At 41.6% G+C, this 22529-nt stretch overlaps 3 protein-coding genes and 1 long non-coding RNA gene across 4 annotated transcripts; 2 read left to right on the top strand and 2 right to left on the bottom strand.

Moving 5' to 3' along the window:
• The first annotated feature begins 20 nt into the window (after window positions 1–20).
• Window positions 21–14952, top strand: rassf4a (Ras association domain family member 4a). The gene is made up of 11 exons (XM_040178680.2): window positions 21–300; window positions 5040–5108; window positions 5219–5294; window positions 10917–11023; window positions 11737–11816; window positions 12311–12480; window positions 12819–12920; window positions 12993–13044; window positions 13165–13286; window positions 13814–13911; window positions 14226–14952. The coding sequence occupies exons 2-11, from the start codon at window positions 5056–5058 to the stop codon at window positions 14293–14295; spliced, it is 930 nt and encodes a 309-aa protein (XP_040034614.1). The 5' UTR covers window positions 21–300; window positions 5040–5055; the 3' UTR covers window positions 14296–14952.
• Window positions 2727–4415, bottom strand: LOC120820657 (C-X-C motif chemokine 5). Its single transcript, XM_040178682.2, has 4 exons — window positions 4179–4415; window positions 3917–4046; window positions 3739–3822; window positions 2727–3286 (listed from the first exon to the last, which is right to left on the bottom strand). The coding sequence occupies exons 1-4, from the start codon at window positions 4345–4347 to the stop codon at window positions 3148–3150; spliced, it is 522 nt and encodes a 173-aa protein (XP_040034616.2). The 5' UTR covers window positions 4348–4415; the 3' UTR covers window positions 2727–3147.
• LOC144409506 (uncharacterized) lies at window positions 9045–10321 on the bottom strand. Its single transcript, XR_013467976.1, has 2 exons — window positions 9909–10321; window positions 9045–9683 (listed from the first exon to the last, which is right to left on the bottom strand). It is a non-coding gene; the product is annotated as an uncharacterized LOC144409506 (long non-coding RNA).
• A 2496-nt stretch (window positions 14953–17448) lies between the features above and the next one.
• Window positions 17449–22188, top strand: paox (polyamine oxidase). The gene is made up of 10 exons (XM_040177802.2): window positions 17449–17705; window positions 18074–18250; window positions 18381–18511; window positions 18660–18847; window positions 19373–19551; window positions 20569–20738; window positions 20836–20921; window positions 21025–21137; window positions 21278–21432; window positions 21533–22188. Exons 1-10 carry the CDS (start codon window positions 17552–17554, stop codon window positions 21683–21685), a joined length of 1506 nt encoding a protein of 501 aa, XP_040033736.2. The 5' UTR covers window positions 17449–17551; the 3' UTR covers window positions 21686–22188.
• The last annotated feature ends 341 nt before the right edge of the window (window positions 22189–22529 follow it).

Genomic DNA, 22529 nt, shown 5'->3' with positions numbered 1-22529 from the left:
CGTTGTCGGTTTAATCTTCCAGCTCTGAATACCTTAAACCAAAGGAGGCATGAAGCCTGATACTGAACAACGAGGCAGGATATCGGTGCTGGATGAAAGAAGGCATGAAAGAAAGAAGACGGAGGCCTGCAATGGGAAGAAACCAGACCGATTAGCCCACCGCAGAAAATTAAAGAAGGAAGAAGATCCCTCGTTGCGATTATGCGGCTTAGTGCCCTGAAGACCAGGGGTGTTATTAAGTTGGATGAAAATATCATCAGTATAAATTCCGAGTTTTTTTCGCATTTTGGAATGTGACAGGTATGTAAAACTTTCCTATTCGTCCACTCAGACACATACAGAACTCAGATACAAAACTACGTTCCTCGAAGAGTAACATAAATATACATATTTAGCAAGGGATTCGCAAATAACATTGTATTTAGAATACGTCAGTGTTTTGTGTGTGTGCATAATTCCCGGTCATTATTTTGGGGATGGATCTGTGTACGGGCGCAGCTGCCTCTGTAGGTGCGATAATTGGATACAAATCTCGCGATGATCAAACCAATTAGCAGACTTGCGTTAAAAGGTCCTTTGTCCTTCGAGGGAGATTTCGCGGCGTAATTAAGTCAGCAGAAGAACGAGGAGGAGGAGAGAAGACAAGAAACTGATTATGTAAATTCACTCAAATCTTCCAACCTTTCAGTCCATCTCCTGGGTGGTGTCTGAATAATTCACAATAATGGTGACAGACTTGAACACTTTAAACGATGGAATATTCATACAACCATTAGAATGCATAAATATGTAAAAGAGATGGATTGACCTGCACACGTTGTCAGCAGTCTCCTGCAGGTCGGCAGAGGTCATTAGAGGGAGGGGAGGTCTCATTGGTGTTGCCTTTGCATCTGTAATTGATTTATTTCTAGGGATTTTCATGTAGATTGTGACTAAGTCGATCAGGGGTGTTTGGATTAGAATCTTTAGCTCGACGGAGATAAAAAGAGGATCTGCATTGTGACAGATATGTGAAAGACTCCCTCGTCTGGGCTCAGCATTTATTGTTTAGCTGAATCTGCACCTCTTCTGCAAGAGATCACTTCCCAGTCCGGTGGTGTGGTCAGTACTGGGCTGTCTGCTTCCTGGGTTTTGTGGTGACTGTTGTAGCTCATGCAGGCATTTTATATATACATTTTTATTTTTTTTCTGAAGATATGTTTTCCTAAGCTGCAGGAAAATACAAAAGAATCAATTCCTACGTAGAGCTCATTACATTTATTATCTTATTTTCTCCACCACAAGAAATAAACGAGTAATGAACCAACCTGTTTACATTGACTATGAATGGGTCAGTCACTCATCACTATGCAGTCTAACACAGTGAATTGGAAATTAACTTACACATCAGTACCGTAACTGATTAGTCTCCCTTCTTTGAACTCATGAGAGAAAAACATGCTCTGTAAATAAAAGTCTCAGACAACACTGACAGGCCGGGGCCAGTTGCACTTTAAATAAAGTTCATCAAAGTTTACCTTTCCCCTTTTCCTGCTCACTATGCTCCTGCAGGTGGTGTCAGAGATCACAAGTTTAATTGAACAGTATCAGCACAAAGCAGGATGGAGCTTTGCATGAAGAAGTTCAGTGTCTGTAACGCCTCAGACACCAGGTGGCACTAACCACCATGATTGTGGAATCAGTGTTGTTACACAAGGTGCAGTATAATCATGCGTTAAAATATAAACTGTTTGCGTCAGCATGTGGCAAATTTAACATTGTTGGAAGAAGTTGTTATATCATTTACTTAAGTAGCAATAGGACAGTGTGAGTAAAACAGTACAGAGGTTTTATCAGCAGAATAAACGTGAAAGTCACAAGAGTAATTCTAGACCATCATCAAATCTAATGATGGTCTAGTTAGTGTCATCTCAATCTGCAGTAACTAGAGCTGTCACATACAGGTAGAAGTGCAAAATAATGCATTTCTCTGTGGATTATGAAGCACTTTGGATTGGAAGGGGATTCCTGTTGGCCACATGCCACTTGGTAACAACACTGTTATCTTATCAGCTGTCGCCTAGAATCAGCGTTCTGTCCGACAATTAATATTTTACTTGCAACCGCTCGAATTGTATTCATCAATAACAGAAGGCATATGAAAAGTCCCTGACATTACCCAACTCCGCCTTGATCAAAGGCCACTTGTTCTGCACTTTACTTTCACTTTCCATTTCACCCCCATGTGCTCTCAAGCGTTGAGGTATAACAGAAACGCATATCCGTTCTGCCAACGATCATGTCAGTGCCAGTTGTTGTTTTAGCGAGGATAAAAAATCCCGTTGGCACTTGCCTAGTTATTCACTTTGCCCAGATCGATGTGGGCGTGTGGGTTCAATCCGGTCAAGTATGGAGACCTCATGAAACACGCCCCAATCTCCCAAAAGCCAAGGCAACCATCCACTATAACCTGTGAAAAACATATTTTCCAATATACTTCAGGCAAATGCTTTCATTCATAGTGCCATGGAAAGATATATTTATAATTCTCCATTATAATATAGTGTTAAGTTAGCTCCTGTTTGTGCAGATGTTTTTCAAATGAATGTTTGCTTTGTGCCTGCTGCTGACTGCCATCCTGTAGTTTATTAACTACTGTACTTCATATCCTACCAAGGAAGTAAATGTCTTTCTGTTCCAATGAATTCAGAGTTTTAACAATGAATAACACACAAGGTCACAATGGATTTTTTTTTGCTGATATATTTATTTTAAAAAAACAAAGTCTGAAAAATGCTCATATCGATATAAAAATAAATAACCAACTAAGTAACAAAGTCTGCTTTTCCAGCTGCACACAGAATTATACATGAAAAGAACATGGACCATTTGACAGTTAAAAAAATACAACCGTTAACATTCATGACAAGCCTCCGGGGCTCATTTCTGTACATTTTGTGACATCATTTAAAGAAAGTTTAATATACCACCAACAGATTAGGGGATCTTGACGTCTCAACTGTGTGACATTTATAGAAAGAAAACTGCTGGACTGCTGTCTATTTAAAAAGGCTTGTGGTGACCTTGAGTCCACATTTTGGCAAAAAAAAAAACAGCATGTACATGTTTCTTTCCATTCAGCTTCGTGTTGTTCGTCTGGTTGGTTGACTATTGGGAAGTAGAGGACGATGCTTTTTTGTTGAGGCCCCGGCTGCTCAGTCGAGAGCGTTGGCGCTGCCGAGCTCTCTCCCTCCTCCTCCTCCTCCTCCGCAGGCAAAGCTTCACATCGCGACCCAACTTTTGAGCTCTAGAAAACGCACAAAGGAATACTTAATCCCTGGAGGGAAGGGCTGCGGATTGATATTCCTGATACGTATCAGACAAATCAAACCATTGAACATTTCTTGTGACATGACCGGCTTTACACAAAGAAAGGAAAGCATAATATCGAAAATTTGGATTCTACTAAAACAAATGTTCAGTGTCTTTTTTTTGTCTGACACTATAGCAAATGGTGGAGGGAAGACCGGCTGGGTGCTACAATAACTGGCTTGGCAACAAATAAGTTACTGTTAGCTGCATTTGCGGGAAACATGAGTGTGGGTGGAACCCCTCTGCCACCAGTTACACAAGGCTAAAAACATACTGCAATCTGTCGCGTAATGTGCAAATCAACTCAAATGACACGACAAAGACCTTCTTTTTTTAAGAGGTATAGTTGGTGACTATGAGATAAGGCTCAGGGGTGAAGGCTCTCACCTGTTCCAGCAGTGAATCAGTTGTTTGCCCATCGGCGCCTCCGGATTCAGGCACACTGACTCATTGGTACTCTGTAGTGTCACTCTGAAATACACACGCAAAACCACACGTTTTACTCATCTGGACGCGCGCATGTGTAAATACATGCGTGTGTGACTCTGCAGAATCTGGAACTCACATGACGGTTAATCTGTCACAGCTGGGGCTTTTGGGGTAAACTGTCAGCGCTTTCAGTTTCCCCCTGAGGCCCGGCTGCGAGTGTGGACACAAACATCTTCCCGGCACGAACGTGCCGTCTGATTCTCTCACTGCAGAGACAAAGCAGCAAGATGCCAGTTAATTCACAGCAGTAAAACACAGTTAACACGCTCGGATAGCTTCTCCACAATGAAACAAGGATCCATATTTTATGACAGAATGAGCTGATAGATGATTCCTACCTGTGGTCAGTATGAAGCAGAGACTCAAGAAGGCGAGCGTACAGACTGGCCGAGGGTCGAGCTTCATTTTGGAGACAAGCGGAGTGTGAGGCACATGTTGCTGTTTTATACTCTTGCTCCTCCCCCCCCATGCTGTGAGCTGGGCTTTCCCAATCAGGAAACTCCCCATGGCACTTTCCCTTCTGAGATACAGGGGCTCAGGAATTAGGATAGAGGAATCAGGGCCACCATTCCTTTGTCTCGACAGAAAAGCCTTGACGGCCCGAAGGACACTCTGTCCTTTTGTTTTTATTGTGCACTTCATTTAATGGACAAAAAAGGCACTGGGGCTGCAGATCGGTCGTGTTCTTTAGAAACTGGGTCACAAAGAAGACTAAGTAGTCTTTTTAAAACAAAAATCATTGTTATTATGCTAACTGTTTCTGAGGGACTTGCCACAGCAGCAGCCATTTCCTTGAGGCGCAGACGACAGTGTTTTCATTGAGCTTTGTCACAGCATGTTCCTGCGTTGGCTCTGTGTCAACCGCATCATGTGATTTCTGCTAAGTCCCTTTACACGCCTTTTTACCACCAGAGGTATTTGTTCAAAAGCGTTTCATTTAAAACATTCTTTCTCATCCTCCAATTGGATTAAAAGTGCAACGCGACAACAAATTGCCATACTGTTTATACATTATATTAATTTTCTAAATATATATTTCTATGTGGTTGACCATCACCTTTTTAAAAGCACCAGTAACATTTTCTCTACATACATGCTCATTATAATGCATCTATTAAACCCATCGTACACAGCGTTATAGAGACAATACAATTATGACTCAATTACTAATGTGGGTCTGGCATGTTCTTCTGCCACAGCTGGGCTTTAGACAGAATGGGTGAGCGTCCGACCTACGTGAAGCTCAGTGAAGAGAAACTTATACCAAAGTAAGTCCTACATTCAATTGAGTAAAATAACAATGCTGTTGTATTCAATGTCACCATTGCAAGAGAGCCATGAGTGCTGATGGCCTTTGTGGTGTCGTGTTCATATTCAGGTCCGCCATCCTGTCGCTGCTTCGGACCTACAACTGTTACCACGAAGGGAAAAACTTTCAGCTGAGGGCTCGCGAGGTAAGATCCTATCAGATAACCGGAAGGAGCGCTGGCACAAATAATATTGGTAAACAGGGAGGGTTTGGCGATAGCTCGGTGGTATGTGTGGGGGCGTGATGGATTATGAGGAGTACAGTGTTGTAAAATGAGTTACACACACACCCACACACACACAAACACACACACACACACACTGGAACCAGTCAAAGCAGGACTTTGATTTTCGGGCGGATAATGAGGACAGAAAACCTGAGTCCACGTAAGCTTCTGCACACAGACCACTGCTGCTCCAACACGCCAGAACGCTCGCAAACCACAAACAATCCCCTTAACCTCAAAATGAAAAGTAGAAGTGAAGGAGCATCAGATTTCTCATTATGTACACTAACTGCTTGGCAAAGCTTTTCCACAGTAAACTTGTTTTTATTGTGGCGTGTTTAGTTATTTGTTAGCTAATTGGTTTTTTGGTCAGGAGTTCCCCTTTATGTCCAGAATGTTTTTTAAGTGTGTGGGGGCTTTAGGGCAGGGTAGTCATCATCCGTCCCTCTTTTTTTTGTCCCACAAGCCGGACTCACAGTTGTCTCATTCTGGGAAAATCCCCCTACATTCATAACATGTGTTCATGCAACATACACATGTACAATGGAAGAACCAGTGATGTCAAAATATCACCCAATATTAACCAAAAAATACGTACAAAATAACTTAAATACAAAAAATTTGGTGATCTGATGAGTAACATTTCGTGTCAAACATACAAGAAATATCAACAGGAAAGGGACGTTTGGGATCCCCTGCTGGAACCCTGCAAAATGAGATGAGGGATGAACATTTCTCATACATTTATATGGGGTTTTTAGGATCATATGGAGGTCACTATAACATGCCATTTAAGGCCCATCAAAATGGTACCAGGCCTGTCAGCCATGTCCAACATAAAATCACCATCCATTGAACAGGATTTACTTGATATGACGGTATGATGGTTGCATTTCGCGGCCGCCGTCCCTACCGGAAATACAAGGAGACAAAGGGAGGGTTTGATGACCTGGATGAGGTCACAGACACATACAGCTGGGGATGCATGGCTGCCCTTTGGCCCCTTGTACTTCTATCAAACTCATTATAGTGAGTGTAAGTTTCTTTTTACATATTTGCAGACGTAACACTTGCCAGAGAACGAGCTGACCAGAGCAAAGCCAAAGATTACTCACGACTCTGATATTTTGTGGTAATGAGGGACATTACTCAGCAGTAACATTCTTTGGTTAGACCGACATTTGGAAAGTCCTACTCTAGAAAATATAGCGTCTATGTTGAAATGAGTTTAAATAAAAAAAACAGCCGGAGACGTGCACCACATCTCCCGCATTATTACCTTCCCCATTTGCACCTGTCATGGGTGAGTGTCATCCACCTGTCATGGGTGAGTGTTTGTTGGTTTCATTTCTATTGATTATCCAGGATGAAAACTGATCCCGTGTGAAAAAAGAAGTGGATTTGAAAGTGTTGATCTAAGATGTTATTATGATCTTGCTCTACAGGTTTGGTCAGCTGGGTTAGTCATGTTGAGCCTGGAGGTATCATGTGGTTTGACTGAGAACAAGATCTAACATGAATACTAGTAAAGAGTAAAACTATAATAATTGTTAACATGTAACTGATCAGAATCGGAAGCCATTTATTTCCACATATGTTGCACATAAAGGACTTTGGCTTGGAGCATTGGTGCAATAAAAGAATAAGATAAAGTAAAATAAGATTAAAAAAATATACAAACAAGAATTAACAATATAAACAGATAAGTACATTAAAACTTGTATGTATTTCCATATGTTTCCATGCTGAGAGAAACCACTGTGCAAATGTTCCGGGGATGAAGTATTTGGGTCAGTGGGGGACACAGACTTGAGTCCTTGTGGTATCGTCTCCTTGGCGGCTCACCAGCCGTTCCGCTGTAGTAGATATCGGTTCACTGTCTTGCTTAAGATGTCACATAAAGCACCGAATGCATCTGCTTGTGCTTTTCTGCTGTGTTTAAGGGTACTTTTTATTTTACGATGTCACCACTGGAGCACCAGTTCCTACCACTAGGTGGCAGAGTGGGATATGGTTTTCTAGATTGGAGGCTCACGTTGAGATGTGTTTGGGTTATTGCTGCACTTAACAGAAGCATTCAGATCAAGTTGAATCAATACGTCACATTCATAATCTCTTTTAAGTATAAAAAGTTTTGTAAGCAGATAATGAAAAACAATAAAATGCTCCCGGTGTTGTATTAAAAAGTGGCATCAGAAAAACTCACAAAAAAACATGAATTATTACGTAATCAAAATTGACTTTGTTCCCTCGTTTATGTGTAAGAAAAAACATTAGCCTTCAATTTAATATTGCTTTCTTAACTTTGTAAAAACACAGAACACACAGATATGAATAGTGATTTTCTGTTTGTTCAAGTAAAGGTATCAATAGCGGATCCGCTGATTGTCACAGATACCTGAATCAATCATTTAAGTCCCGACCGGCGCAAAGATGTATCTCTAGTTATAACTAATTGTTAAAAATGAACGAGATTTAGTAACTGAAATGGAAACTGTACTTGAGAGTAGTAACCCTTGTGACTTTACCAATTTGATTGCTACGTCATGAGCCACAGTTTCCCAGATGACCTTTAGACCAGAGAGAAGATGTTTGCTGGGTTAGTGGCCACGCGGCCTCACTGTTACCGTTGTTTCAGTATTATTGATTTTACACCCACTGTTTGGTAGAAAAATTAGAACATTTATTTAAAGCCGTAATACCAAAGTATTGCTAAAAGTTAGTGTTGGGCCTTCTAGTTGAACTTGCATCAGAATACACTTAAAGTACCAAAAGTTGAAGCACTCATTGTGCTTGGAATAATAAATTATTGTTGGGTTTGTTATTATTGTAGGAATATGTATATTCCTTGAATATTGCGGCTAAATTTCAATAATAATGCTTGTAGCTGTGAATGCACCCCAGGGAATCAATACAGTATTGTCTTCTCAAAATACATCACGATTTATTTATTGGTTACTGAAACAATAAATGAAGATAGTGTAGTAAAACGTAGTAAAACGTTTGCTTATAAAATGTAAAGTGGCAAAAACTAACATACAAGTACCTTGAATAGTACTGTAATTGCAGTACTTGAATAAATACGGTTTTAATTCACATTACAGGTCATTTAGCAGACGCTTTTATCCAAAGCGACTTACATTACACTTTAAACCCATGGCCTTTTCACGTTTAGCCCAGGGAGCAATTAGGGGTTAGGTGTCTTGCTCAGGGACACACTGCGCAACATGGTTTGTATTTAACATCTAAAACTAACTAACTCTGGATTTAAACAGTCAAAGGATAAAAATGAATGTTTTCTCTGTCAATGTATACACCAAGGTCAAAATTGTACTGTATTTTGTACAGTATGAGTGTAACATTGTGTATTTACATCACACTACAGTCCCAAAGAAACTTCTGTCATTTAATACAACGGCTGCATTCTTGGCAGGATTGTTTTAATAACTATTCTCACCATCATTTGATCATTTGATTTTTTAAATAATCATTTAATCTCTAAAATGAACAAATAAACTAGAAAACTATTCCCAAAGCTAAAGTTGAGGTCTTCAAATGTTTTCACAAATGTAGTTTGTCAGAAAACAGCAAAAACTAACCAAAGGTGGAATCTGAAAATGTTTTTATAGATCATCAACTTTTTAATAACTTCAGAAACAGCAGAGAATATCCATGATTATTTTAGTATTTTATTAAAGTATATTAAATTTAAAAAAAATAAAAAATCCAACAAAAACATGTGGACCTGAATCCTCAGAGCTTAGAAACAACGAATCAATCATCATTTTCTTTGGTGATTTTGTCTTGGTCCAACCTTCACAATAAGTCTCATCTTTCCGCGCATTTAGTCTTTATAAATAAAGAAGGATCTTCCAACTCATCGGGGCGTCCCACTAAGTCCTAACCTGTCCAAACAACCAGTCGACAGGGTCTTTGAACCTGCAGTCTTTTTCTCTGCCCACCTTGAGAGAAAAGTCCTCTGTGCTGTTTGGACTCAGACCGTATTGTCTGGAAGTCCTGAGAGTCCGGGAAGATCCGCGTGGAAGTGACGCGGAGAGCTTCACCTGAGCCTTTAAGAACTGCCGTGGCTTGGGGGACCTCTGGAGTCTGACGAGGCCGCCGCTCTGTGCCTCAGCCGGCCGTGCAAGGGCCTGAATACTGGTCATGTACTCATCCAGAGACTCTGGGATCTGGGCAGCGTGGGTGGATGCAGTGTGGGTGGATGCAGGGAGGACCGGCGCGTCCTCAAGCGTCTCAGTGATGGTGGGTAAGAGAGGCAGGGGGAGAAACACCCGCCTGCGTTTCATGCTGTAGCAGGAAAGGGAAAGAAAATAAACATGAGACTGTGCCTCTTCAATGACAAAAGACATTTTGCACTTTAACTGTTTAATTACAAAATCTAAAATAACAATAATATACCTTTTCTTGCCTTGTTTGATACTGTGAAATGTCATGTCATGCTGCTACAATTCCTCTAAAATCGTAAGCTCCATAAGAGTAGCGGATAATAACAAATGGAGATAAAAGTCTCACCTTGGATGTTTGAGTTGTACGGTTGACATGCAGAGGGAAACCGAGCGGAGGCTCTTTCGCTTAGCGGAGTGTGACTGGACCGGAGTGTGCGCCCTGCCTTTATAGAAACACCCTGTGGCAGAGCGAGTATCCACAACTTCCAAAAATAGCCCCGCTGACCCAACTCGGATTTGTATGTGTACGTGTGTGTCGGAGTGTGGTTTTTTTCCAATGTGCAGGAAACTCAGGAGTGGCGGGTCAGCGAGGTTCAGCGGTGCAGCTGTTCTGAATATTTATATTCCAGAAACAATGAAGTCCTGAGCGCAATATACCTCGAATCAAAGAACAGGACTCTTGACAGAAATTACAGAGCTCACTATTCATTTTCACACTAAGTTGCTTGGGATTTTACCATTGTATTTCAGAACTTCAAAGTAGATATAAATATTTATTAATTTAATAGGAATTATTAATTAATTAAAAGCAGTTGAGACTGAACTGTGATTACAAGTCACAGCAGCATTACTGGTTAATCATTACTGGTTTAGTTGCAATATGTGAAAAAAGAACTTCATTTTTGTAATGGTTATTTTATTTATTTTGTCTCACATCCTAAAGGTTGAAACAGTTTCCTTTCTGTAGTCACAGCACAAAGTGTGATCATTTTCTTCCATATTTAGAGTTTCAATTCCATCACATCGGAACATTTCCCCCTGCGCGTACGTGACCCAAAGCAGTCAGGTTTCTGTTCTCATTATTGCTGCCTTCTCAGACGCGACTTCCTTGTACTGTGGGAAAAAGGGTGGGTTAAAAACCTGAATTACTTTCTCCAAGACGGGAGGGTTCACCCTGCTGTGAGCGACTGTTCCTGCACGTAAACCTGATATTTAGGCGTGGGGGGCTCCAGGATATCCTCTCCGACCGCGAGCACTGATATTCATTTGTGTGTGTGTGTGTGTGTGTGTGTGTGTGTGTGTGTGTGTGTGTGTGTGTGTGTGTGTGTGTGTGTGTGTGTGTGTGTGTGTCTAGGAGGATGAGGCTCTCATCCTTGAGGGGTTGCTGAACATCTATTGGGGTCTGCGCCGACCAATCCGACTTCAGATGTACGACGACAATGAAAGATTCCGTCTGAACCGGTATGAGGAGCCAGTCCAGACGGACACGGATGACTTCATGTGCTGAACAAACAGATGTGGGCCTCGTAGTTTCATCACAGGCAACAAGGGACTTCACTCACACACACACAATGGCAGACAAAGTCAACATGAAACCACTGACCTGCATCCGTGTCTCCGCCCTTAAAGAAAAGTCTGGAAAACTCCTTTTGCCTTTGAAGTGGCCGTGTACATGACGGCGCGGTGCTAGAGTTTGTAATTGAATAAAGATGAGAGGAAGTAGGAGAAAGGGTAAACTTTCAGCGCTTTGGCTGAAATGAAAGTGAATGCATTTGGGTATTAAAAAACAGCAATTTAAAAAAAACAATCGTTCTGACGGTTTCAGTAATTTATGGACAAAACGATAAATTTAATAACAAAGAATGAATTGCCGATGTCAGATGAAGCTATTAATAATATATTCTTTAAGGCCTACGCTCAAAGCAATGAAAGTTAGCTCAGCTATAAACCCCATTCAGCCAAATTAGTTTAGCTCAAAGACTGAGGGGAGCAACTTCCCGGCTGTGTCCAAAGCCAGCGACAAACAACAAATTAGGGATCAACATAACTGCGCCCACCTAAACTTGCATGTTTCCCCCAACTGTAGCTTTATTTTCTCAAGTACGGCATACAGAGAGTGTACGAGAAATGTTAACTAATAAGCAGTATAATTGTTCCTCTTTTTGTTTTTACAGAAACGATCGATCTGGTTTGGAAAAGCAGCTCTCACCGGAGTCCAACAATAACTCACCGGGCACAGATGGTGGACCATCGAGTGAGCAGCACACGTGCAGCGTTCATCTCACCCACACTTGATTGATTAATGTGCTTACAAACACCTGCTGTGTGTCTAATTGTGGATATCCGTCAGAAAGGTCGGCTCCTATGTCGGGCACAGATTACCGTGAGATGCACGTGGATCAGATAAACAACCATGCACAACCAGGTTTAGACCACGCAGTCGTGGGTCCGACATCGGCCGTTTGAAGCAGTTTAGGAAGGTCCTTCTTGGTCACAGAAAAACAAGTGAAGAAACTGCAATATTTAAGATCTTTCCTGCCAACCCAGATCATTTCTCTGGGTTTAACACCTGTATTATTTTTATAAAACTCATACACAAAGCAAAAGTATACGCGTACTTGAATATAGCAGACAACAAAGAAAATGTGAATACTGAGCCGAACACCATTTGTTGATCCGTCTTCATGTCAAAGTGTTTCCAGCTTAACTGAAGCCCACTAAGAGAAGCGTGTTTCTGTCTACTCTGAGGTGGGGACGTGTGTGGTCGGGAGGAGGAGGATTCTCCTCAGCTGCTGAGGACCAGGAGTGACGCCTCCTTCATGCGGGTTCAGAGGAGGTCGAGGACACACACCGCCAGAGATCTGCAGCGCTTGCGAACACACAGGTTCTCAATCAACGGACATTTTTACAACCACAAGGTACAAGGAACAGAACACGCGTACAAGCACACGCATTACTGTACCTCGTTGCTGACACATTTCCAGGTGCAGAGGGGCAGCCGCGTCCTGCGTGGGCGTGCCTGTACCACGACTGCGTTTCACAATCTCCTGTTATGGGCCGATGTCATTAATATGTCACATAACACAAAGTTACACCGTGTTATCCGTTTCCCCAAAATGTGTTTATATTGAACAGGATCCAACTTTAGACTGAGGGATTTGCTTCCCGTCGACAGGGTCCGGGTTCAGTTCCAGGAATCCCTCAAGTGTTGATGCAGTTGTTAATACTAATGCTGTGTACTTTCCTCTGCATGCAGACATCTGTATTTACTCCAGCCTACGGCTCGGTCACCAACGTACGAGTGAACAGCTCCATGACGACGGGACAAGTCCTCAACCTGCTGCTGCAGAAGTTCAGGGTGAGCAGTGAGACAAACGTTAAGTGACGTTTCAGTGAAGCCAGAAATAATCTCCATTTGTGTGTTTTCAAGGTGGAGAATAAATGTGAAGAGTTTGTCCTTTACATGGTGCACGAGTCTGGCGGTGAGTCGTGACTTGCCGTCACTCATTAGCACATTACTCAATTACTCTTTGGGGTTTTGTCAGTAGAAATGCTTTGTTATGTGCGTTTGTGGTCACTTGTATCCGTCCATATCATTGCAGAGAGGACCCGACTGAAGGATGGTGAATACCCGCTGGTGGCTCGTGTGCTTTGTGGACCCTGTGAGAAGATCTCCAAAATCTTGATCACGGAGGCAGACGTGGGAGAGGAAGTTACGTACGATGTGAGTCTCGGCCTTCAACCACCACTCGTTATGTTCCCTCGCCATGGTCTCCAAGGTGACCCCGTTTTGTTTTTAGGGTTTTCCTCAACAATGACACACAATGATACAATGGACAGTTGGGTTGAATTTAACAAGTTGAGCAGAGATATCCTGTTTCAATTCTAACAATAGGCTAAGATGGCCGAGAGCAATTTGTTGTGACTGCCCTGGGTAATAAATAAAAATGGCAGGGGACCTTTTCTGGATTAATAATTGACCTCTATTTCTGGCCATAGTTTGTTTTTTGCTTGTCGTGTCATCTATCTGCCTCCACTCCAACCCAGTAAGTGAATGGAATCTTGTTTGTGTTGTGTGAAACATAAAAGTGTTTTAACTTTGGGTTTATCTTCATATCGAAGACATTATATATATATATATATATATATATATATATATATATATATATATATATATATATATATATATATATATATATATATCAAAGACGTGTTGTGTGTGCTGATATGTTTGAATCTTTGTCTCCTCAGGTTGCCCAATACATAAAGTTTGAAATTCCTGTTTTAGACAGCTTCGTTGAGAAACTTAAAGAAGAAGAGGAACGTGAAATAAACAAACTGACCAAAAAGTAAGTAAAAAGTCCCTCCTGTCAGCAAAGAGTTACTAAACTGGTTCCAGTCTACCCAGTTTCATTGACTGTATATTTTTATTTTATATGAAGCTGGTATCTGAGGATAAAGAAACACAATCACTGGGATTAATGTGTGTGTTTTGAGTGTGTTGTCTTAAAGGTGTTGTAAGAGGTGGGAAAGGATTTTATCAAGCAACTCGATGAGAGGAAAAAAACACATTGAATTGATCATTCTGACATGTAATACCTGGGTGATATGTTTTTGTTCCATTACACCTTCTTTAATCATGTTTGTGTTCACGCCTCTGCAGGTACAGCGCTCTGAAGAATATGATCCAACATCGGCTAGAAGGTGGAGCTCACACCAGCGAAAGAATATGAATATGTGTGACCAAAGGTTTCCATATTCCACTTGGTATAAAATGCGCCTGTCCGGGATGCACATGCTGACCACTATATGATGCACAATTAGACAGTCCCTTGTTGAAATAAAACAACAACAAATTAAACCTCATCTGCAATAACGTATTAACCACTCCAAAGCTCACACAGATAATTAAAACATGCAAACAATTAACATGAATAATAGAAATGGAAGTTAAAGCATACAAATACAAGTGTCAACCAATCGCTGTATAATTAAATCAAAGTTGCATCTTGCCGTTACAAGTTCCCTGATCCAATCTGTGTGTCTGCAGGGCTCAATATCAATGATTTATTATGGGAACATTGGCCACAACTGTAGTAGATGTAGAGGTAACGGTAAAATTGTAAACGTAAAGGTTAGTAGAACGATGTTATACACCAATGTGCTTCTAATCTTAGAATGACAGTGTGTGTGATATATTAAAGTCCCTGTATTACTATGAATTCTATCACTGCTTTGATATCCCTGCTATCAACATATTTGCATTTTGTATTAAATATTGACATACGCTGCTTTTAGGTAATGTATTCTCTGACTTTTTAAAATAATAAATATGTTGGATCCCTGCTGGCACCAAACACAGAAACCTGCTTGGACTTGCCAAAGAAAAAGATCTTTATTATTTCCTGTTCTTCCACGAGGACTGAAGCACAGATTAGCATTGTTCTTCTGCGAGACCCTCTTTGCCATCTAGTTCCCATGAGCTTTGTGTGTGTGTGTGTGTGTGTGTGTGTGTGTGTGTGTGTGTGTGTGTGTGTGTGTGTGTGTGTGTGTGTGTGTGTGTGTTAACCTTCAACATTACACAATATGGGTATCCTGAGAAAGAAGGTCTGTTCCGTTTTCCCACAGTTTCACAAGCAGCAAAACTGATGTTATATTTTGTCGACTATTATTGCTGCAGTATTGGATTAATCAAATAAGAAGCTGATTAATTGTTCACACATGTACACACCTCGTGTTCAGAGGCTCATGCACCACAAATAACAAAACAAAAAAACTTTTTGGGGGTGTGTCAGAGGGTTGTTTTGTAATATTTATACAGAGGAACTTGTGTAGCAAATCATTCTAATTTGCAGGTGCATCGTAGCTCCGCTTACATCTTGAATAGTTGAAGCGACTTCAAGCGGAGGAAGATAAAAACCAACAGATTGGGTAAACAATTGCATGTTGCAAGACGCAGCTCAGTCTAAGAATCTTTTAATTATTATTTGTTGAGGTAAAGAAGAACCTTTCAAGCTTCCAGTGGATGAAGGCCGGAGAGAGAGCTGGAGGAAAAACAGGCTTCGTCTCTTGTAGATCACATCTTGAATAAACAAATCAGGAGAATTAATCACATTATCACGTCTCTTGTTATTCTTCTTACTCCCCTCCTTGCACACATGTGCCTCAATTTCCTTTTCAACCTTCCATCAACAATATTAGTCTTCCCATTTCCTTAAACGCTTAACATTTCCATCTTTGTAGTGCTATGGTAAAATATGTGATAGCACAGTCTTATGCTAAAAGAGTGATAATGGTATGTATTGAAGTTTAACGTGTGAAAATCAGAATAATTTTCCATTTGCAGCTGTGTCTGAAGAAAAGAGGGCGAGTCAACACGCTCTCACACAAGCGCTCGTACAAAGGAACTGTCTGTTACCCCGTCTTAACCTTGGTTCATGTCTCGCTTGGTTTTGCAAGGTTTCATATCTACCATCTCCCATGTGGTCTAGTAGTTAGGATTCGGTGCCACCTGCCACTGGGGATGACCTTCATGTGTGTGTATAAAAGCTCAACGTTTTGACTGCTCTGACATTTATGTCTCCTCTGAGCACTGTAATACGTGCTTGTGTATTTGAGCAATAAAAGGACTTTTACAAACTTTGATCATTCATCAAGACCCTGTTTTTATCAGACAAACACTGCATTCTCTTCTCCCGAACTAGTTAGAAGGAAATATTCAACAACACTTCACAGATTGTTGTTGAACAACAATCCACAAGCCTTGCTGTTGAGGTGGCCACTAACCGACAGGACAATTACTGAGTTTGCAGGGTTATGATTTACAGCAAACTGGTCCAGTTAGTATTCTTCCTCCTTACCTTGGTAGTAAAAGTAAACCAGATGCAGAAGCAATTTTTTTTCTTGTTTGTATTGCAGATAGGGCTCTTGGGTTGAAAACAACCCCATAGACTTTCCGGTAGAGGAATGAGACTTTTATTTTGAAAGGACTCGCACATCTGTTTTGCGTGTTGGCCTTACGGTACCGCTACATTAAAAAAAAAAAAGTTTAATAGTTAACCCGTATGAGGAAAAAAGCTCTTACGGTGTTGAAAATGTACCACTTTATGGAAAATAAAGCAGTAAATTGCATGTATCCGGTACACAGGAGTGTTTTTTCTTGGTAAGAGTGTTTCTTTTCCTTTATTGGCATAGAATGCTTTGGATTAACCACACTTGTTAGAGGACGGATGTCCCCGGTGGTGTTTGAAATGGAGCAACAAACGTTTTTCAATTACAGCAGCAGGTGCCGACATGATAGAACTACAGTACCACCTACAGGTGCTTTGTTTGTACCAGGTGACGGCCTGCAGGAAATGTGACAGACGTCTGTAAAACTTTAACATTATAAGACATGACAGCTAATTTGGAAACATGTTGTGTGAACATCCCTTAAATAAATTCTTGTATACGTATTGAAATGACTCATTAATACAAATTTCAGCTCACAAATTGAAAGAGCCACTTTAGATTTTAAATGAGGTTGTGACTTTACCAGCCCACATATTTCTCTTCAAGAAGGCGGAATTTGACCCCATATAAACTAAATAACATACAATTGAATTATTGCTTGTTGACCTTGGATGTTTTATAATGATCTAGATCAATGAAGCAGATCCTAGAATTACTTTGTCGGAATGGTTTTGTGTAGCCGCTCTTACACTTTATGATGGTAATAAATCAATAATATGGATAGCTCCATAGTCTCTACCAAGATGGCAACAGATAGTATAATTGTGATTATTTATTGGGAACAATTCCTCAGGACAAAATCTGCAGAAATGCAGACTCATGGAAAGTGTTTATGAAGGCCTCAAAATGTTTGCAAGGAAAGACTAATGAAAGCGAGTTTTATTTTGAAACTCTCCACAGGAAGAACCTATTCTGGCCGTCACCCATGTTTTTTCATACGAAGCAATATTTACGCGAGTCAGTTGAACAGAAGCAGCTATGGCCGTGAAGGCGGACGCTAAAGTGGTGGTTGTGGGATGCGGGATATCGGGCGTAGCGGCGGCGCACCGGCTCGTCAGCGCCGGATTTCACCACGTGCGCATTCTCGAAGCGAGCGCAAGAAGCGGAGGGAGAGTCAAAACTGGCAGACTGGGTGAGCGGCAATAACGCAACTATATCAAACTGACCGCAGATTATCTTTTCGTCTGTTTATGCAAATCATCCGAAAACCCCTTTTTGATTAACTTCCTTTATGGTTTCTTTATTGCCTCGCAGGAGGTTTAGCTGAGCTCGCGATTTGTTGTATTCTCTCTGATGCAAACAGCAGGGGGAGATAACGGACACGTAAAAACTGCCACTATCACTATAACTTCTTTCAAACTATGAACACTGATAAGAAGATAGATGTGTCACAAACAACCCGCAATAAAATTGCTTTCAGGGCACAAAAAAGCGGTATAATAGTATCCTGTATTTTAGCTCCTTGCTTTTTCTGAAACCTCATATTATTTCCACCTGCAGGGGATAATATTGTCGAGATAGGAGCAAACTGGATCCATGGACCCTCCGAGGAGAACCCTGTGTTTCGTCTGGCCCGTAAGTACAGGCTCCTGGATCCTGAGGCCCTCAGCCCAGAGAACCAGGCCATGGACGTCGGAGGACATCCCCCTTATGTCCCCAACATTTTCTGCAGTTCAGGTCAAGTCCATTTTCTTTATGTAGCCCATCATCACAAATGTTGCATAAATCTGCATGTGACAATCTGCACAGGGATAAGTAACCTAGTGGTGTTTTACTAACTAATTTGTGCTTTGTGTATTGTTTTCAGGTCGGAAGCTGAATGCTGAAGACCTTCATTGTACTCAGGAACTGTTTGCCGAGTTGTTGGATGAAAGTTCAAATTTTGCGAGTCAAGGAGGAGAACCCTGGTCCTGCGTGGGAGATTTCATCCGATCACAGGTACGCTTTTCAGACTAAAATAATACTGGTGGTGTGTTTGCTAACCTCCAATATGTGAGCTATTTCAGCTCGCGTGTTAGTGATAATAAACTAAATAAATTGATGGCGTTTTGTGTGAAGTAACCATTTGCCTTGTTGCCTGGTGCAGATTCAGCAACGAGCAGCAGAGAAGTGGAAAGATATCGATGCAACCACCAGATCTCTGCGACTGTGTATGATCAGCAACATGTTGAAGTTGGAGTGCTCCATTAATGGGGCTCACAGCATGGACGAGGTGGGCCTGGGGGCCTATGGCCTTTATAAAACTCTTCCCGGACTGGACTGTACATTCCCAGGGTTCGTACTCCAATGTTGCATAATTGTAGCATCTAACAATTATTTCAACAATCGATTTCATTCAATCATTGTTTTCCTCCATCGTTCGCCATTAAATCCTCCTCCAAGGCACTCTCAGGCCAGATGACGTATATGACCCCTCTGACCTGTTCTGGGTCTACACCCGGGTCTCCTATGAAATGAGCCTGGGCAACCTCAAAAGGCTTGGGCCCAAAAGGCCTCCTGACCAGATGCTCAAATCACCTCAAAAGTCTCGTTTTGACGTGTCCCCGAGGAGCAGCAGCTCGACTCTCTCCTCCAGATGCAATTATTAATCAGAGCAAAACACCTCCTAGGGTCCCATCAGAGAGGCCATTCCTCCTAATCACCCCAATCCATGGAGCTCCAACACAGGGCCTCATCTGGGTCTGTCCTCATGAGTAGCCCAGCCTCAAACCCGGTGTAGAGTTGAGCCCAACTGCTCTACCTGCTGTACCAGTTCACTTATGTCCGTCCGATTAACTTGAAGATACTTTGCTTCCCCAGTGGCTATGAAGGTGTGGTCAAGAACCTGATGGCGGAGCTTCCCAGTGGTTTGGTGGCCTACAATCATCCCGTTCGCTGTGTTCGCTGGAACAACACGGAGACGAGAGAAAATCCTGTGATGGTCGAGTGTGACGAGGAGTCGATCGCTGCTGATCATGTTATCGTCACAGTACCTCTAGGTAGAATACACGCACAAGTTAACTGTTTTCCACCAGAGGGGATGAAATGTTGTAATTGTGCTGCAACTGCGCTTTTCCCAAGAACCTTTTAACCACTTATGTCACGAGCACATCATCAGGCTTTACATTTGTCAACAAATGCTCAAATACTGGAACACTTGCATTTCTAGTTTTAACATAAGATTTTAATTACATAAGATTTTATCACGGAGAAGTGTAATACCATTTACAGAGACTTAGATTCATGGTTGTTACGTTCCCCAGTTTTCTGTGTTGGGTGGCTTTGTTTTGTGCCTTGACAGGTGATTGATTCCAGGAGCAGCAGTCCCCAGACTGGAGATCTGGCCCCACCCACTCGTCAGTGGCTGCACCTGGATTCCTTCCCTCGCAACACATAAAGTGGTGCCATTTTGTTATGAGGCTCTGGCTCGTTGGGTGTGGGTTGTAGAGCAGAGAGTGACTTGGAGTCTCTGTTAAATCGTGTTCTGTGTGCTTGTGAAAGCGCTCTTTCTCATTTGTGTTTAATCCTGTTTTTGTTGTCTTTTGTTCCCAGGGAAAAGGGGAAGCACCTTGGGAGTGCGTAGGCAAGCTGCCCATGGGTCTACACCACCCGTAGTCATCCTCCTGTCTAGAAACACTAGGCAAGACCTGGGCGGACCACCCCCTGTATTTGGTTAGTGAGCCTTGCTAGTGCTCAAGCTAGGTTAGGGGGGGGTGCTTCAGGTCAGATAGGCAAGAGGGACTATTTTGTTTTGTTCATTGTTTTGGTTCCGCCCAGCCCCTTTTCCCAAGCAACCCGTATATATATCTAATATATATATATATATTAATAAACATTCCTTTTTACGGGCTATATGTGTTCTGGTCGTCCGTGTACCTACACGCACCACACCTCTTTCCCCCATTACCACATTGAGATGACGAGCGGCGGGTCGTTGCGTTCCCTCCTCCACGAGGCGTGCGTAACAATGGTACTCTACTGAACAAAACCTAACTTGGTTTGTTGTGTTTGTCCAGGATACCTAAAGAAGCACCATTCCGCCCTGTTCCACCCTCCCCTCCCGCTACACAAGCTGCACTCCGTCCAGAGACTAGGTTTTGGAACAAACAATAAAATATTTGTGGAGTTTGATTCTCCGTGGTGGGATGCTGACTGCGAGGTCATCTATCTTGTGTGGGAAGATGAGGTGAGATGTCAACAAAATAAAGGTAGATTTACCTGAAGGAATGTAGAACGTATGCAAACATTTAAACTGTCTTGTTTCATCTCTTGTCTTGATTCAGGACGACATGGTGGACCAGGTGCCAGATATCCCAAGATCCTGGATAAAGAAGCTGTGTGCCTTCACTGTGCTCAAACCCACTGAAAGGTTGGCAAACGCAAATGCTGATCCTTGCCCTGCGTTGTTTCTTTGTATTCAATAGAAAATAACGTGGATTTGGAATACAGTCTTGTTGTGCCTCGACTTTCAGGTACGGCCACGTCATGTGTGGTTGGATCGCTGGACATGAATCCGAGTATATGGAGACACTGTCTGAACAAGAGGTCACGCTCACCGTCACGCAACTCATCCGCAGATTTACAGGTGATGTTAATAAGTTAAATGCGTCTGGCAACAATTGTCAATTGTTCAGAATACGCCATTTCCTCCTTAACATCTTTCATATTTTAGATAGGAAATCTAATATGAAACTCATTTTCAAGTGTATAACTGTGTGTATTTAGGGAACCCTACCATCACCCCAAAGAGGGTCCTGCGCTCCCAGTGGTTCCACGACCCCTGGACATGTGGATCGTATAGTTACCCAGGAATAGGCTGTTCGGCACAGGACCTGGAGAACCTGATGGAGCCGCTCCCAACGAAGGGATCACAGTCACAAGTACCCACACGTCCATCCTCCCAACACAATTGTTGGCACTGAGCTTAAAAGACAATTCCCACATAATTAATCTCTTTTAAAGCGATTTTGTCTGTTTCAGCCCCTGCAGGTGTTGTTTGCTGGAGAGGCCACTCATCCACACTACTACTCCACCGTCCATGGGGCTCTTCTCAGTGGGTGGAGAGAAGCTGACAGACTCGTCTCTCACTACTCCTCCGTCAGTCCATCTGAGCGGCTTAAGTCAAATCTTTAAAATGGTTTTTTTGACAAAAAATTGATTGATCACATCTTTGGCTAAAATCTGCAGGTTTTTCAAACAGAGTTGATTCGAAGGATCGTGGAGAGCTGATGTTTATATAGTAATATATATAGTAAAAATTATAAGTGCTGTCCAGGCCAGTGAAGAATCTAAAGAAACAATTTGAGGTGGCACAGTAATCCGGTTTACAAATCAACTTTAAAAACCAAACAACTATCAGAGTCAGAAATTATTTTATATAAAATTGTCTTGATTTTAGGACTAGTTGATTTCCATGCAGTTGTGACCTCTCTGGTCGGCTGATCGTATTTGTTTTTTTTCATTGAATGTAATGTCAGATTATATTGTTTTAATATAAAAATGTTAATCTATTTCCACATTCATGTGGAAAACAATCAAAAGCTTCATCTTGCATATTTAACTATTCTATTTCACAATTATGTTTTAACTGTCTTGCATTATAATTCTTGTTCAATAAAATAATGAAACACACTTTACATAAGTGAATAATTAAACTAACATTTACAAGAAATTGTATATTAGTACCTCACTTAGACAATAGTCAGAAATATTTAGTCAGGAAAATGTTATACAATCGTATTTAATCAGAAGAGCATGTAAAGGTATAAAAGTCTTTTTTTTTTAATATTCTGCAGAAAGGAAAACACCAAAAGGCGACGATGACAGGAAATGAATATGACGTTTTCCAATATGGTGATATCATTTGATAGCATCAACTTATTACAAAGAAGAGATAGTCAATAGTAATAGTGTTTTTTATCCTGCAGGTGGCACTAAGTACCATCATTCGCGTGTAAACTGCGAAAGACAAAACAGA

This window comes from Gasterosteus aculeatus, chromosome 6 (assembly GCF_964276395.1).
Source record: "Gasterosteus aculeatus chromosome 6, fGasAcu3.hap1.1, whole genome shotgun sequence".
Lineage (NCBI taxonomy): Eukaryota > Metazoa > Chordata > Actinopteri > Perciformes > Gasterosteidae > Gasterosteus > Gasterosteus aculeatus.
Note: the sequence above shows the minus strand (reverse complement) of the source record. Positions and strands in the feature narration are given on the sequence as shown.

Excerpts from the sequence above, each read along its gene's own strand:
- LOC120820657 (XM_040178682.2), bottom strand. The coding sequence starts at position 4,347 with ATGGGGAGTTTCCTGATTGGGAAAGCCCAGCTCACAGCATGGGGGGGG. Across the intron at positions 4,047-4,178 it reads CTGCTTCATACTGACCACAG|TGAGAGAATCAGACGGCACG; the intron begins GTAGGAATCATC and ends TTGTCTCTGCAG. Across the intron at positions 3,823-3,916 it reads TGTGACAGATTAACCGTCAT|AGTGACACTACAGAGTACCA; the intron begins GTGAGTTCCAGA and ends TGTGTATTTCAG.
- rassf4a (XM_040178680.2), top strand. The coding sequence starts at position 5,056 with ATGGGTGAGCGTCCGACCTACGTGAAGCTCAGTGAAGAGAAACTTATA. Across the intron at positions 13,045-13,164 it reads CATGGTGCACGAGTCTGGCG|AGAGGACCCGACTGAAGGAT; the intron begins GTGAGTCGTGAC and ends ATATCATTGCAG. Across the intron at positions 13,912-14,225 it reads ATAAACAAACTGACCAAAAA|GTACAGCGCTCTGAAGAATA; the intron begins GTAAGTAAAAAG and ends ACGCCTCTGCAG.
- paox (XM_040177802.2), top strand. The coding sequence starts at position 17,552 with ATGGCCGTGAAGGCGGACGCTAAAGTGGTGGTTGTGGGATGCGGGATA. Across the intron at positions 17,706-18,073 it reads AGTCAAAACTGGCAGACTGG|GGGATAATATTGTCGAGATA; the intron begins GTGAGCGGCAAT and ends TTCCACCTGCAG. Across the intron at positions 18,251-18,380 it reads CAACATTTTCTGCAGTTCAG|GTCGGAAGCTGAATGCTGAA; the intron begins GTCAAGTCCATT and ends TATTGTTTTCAG.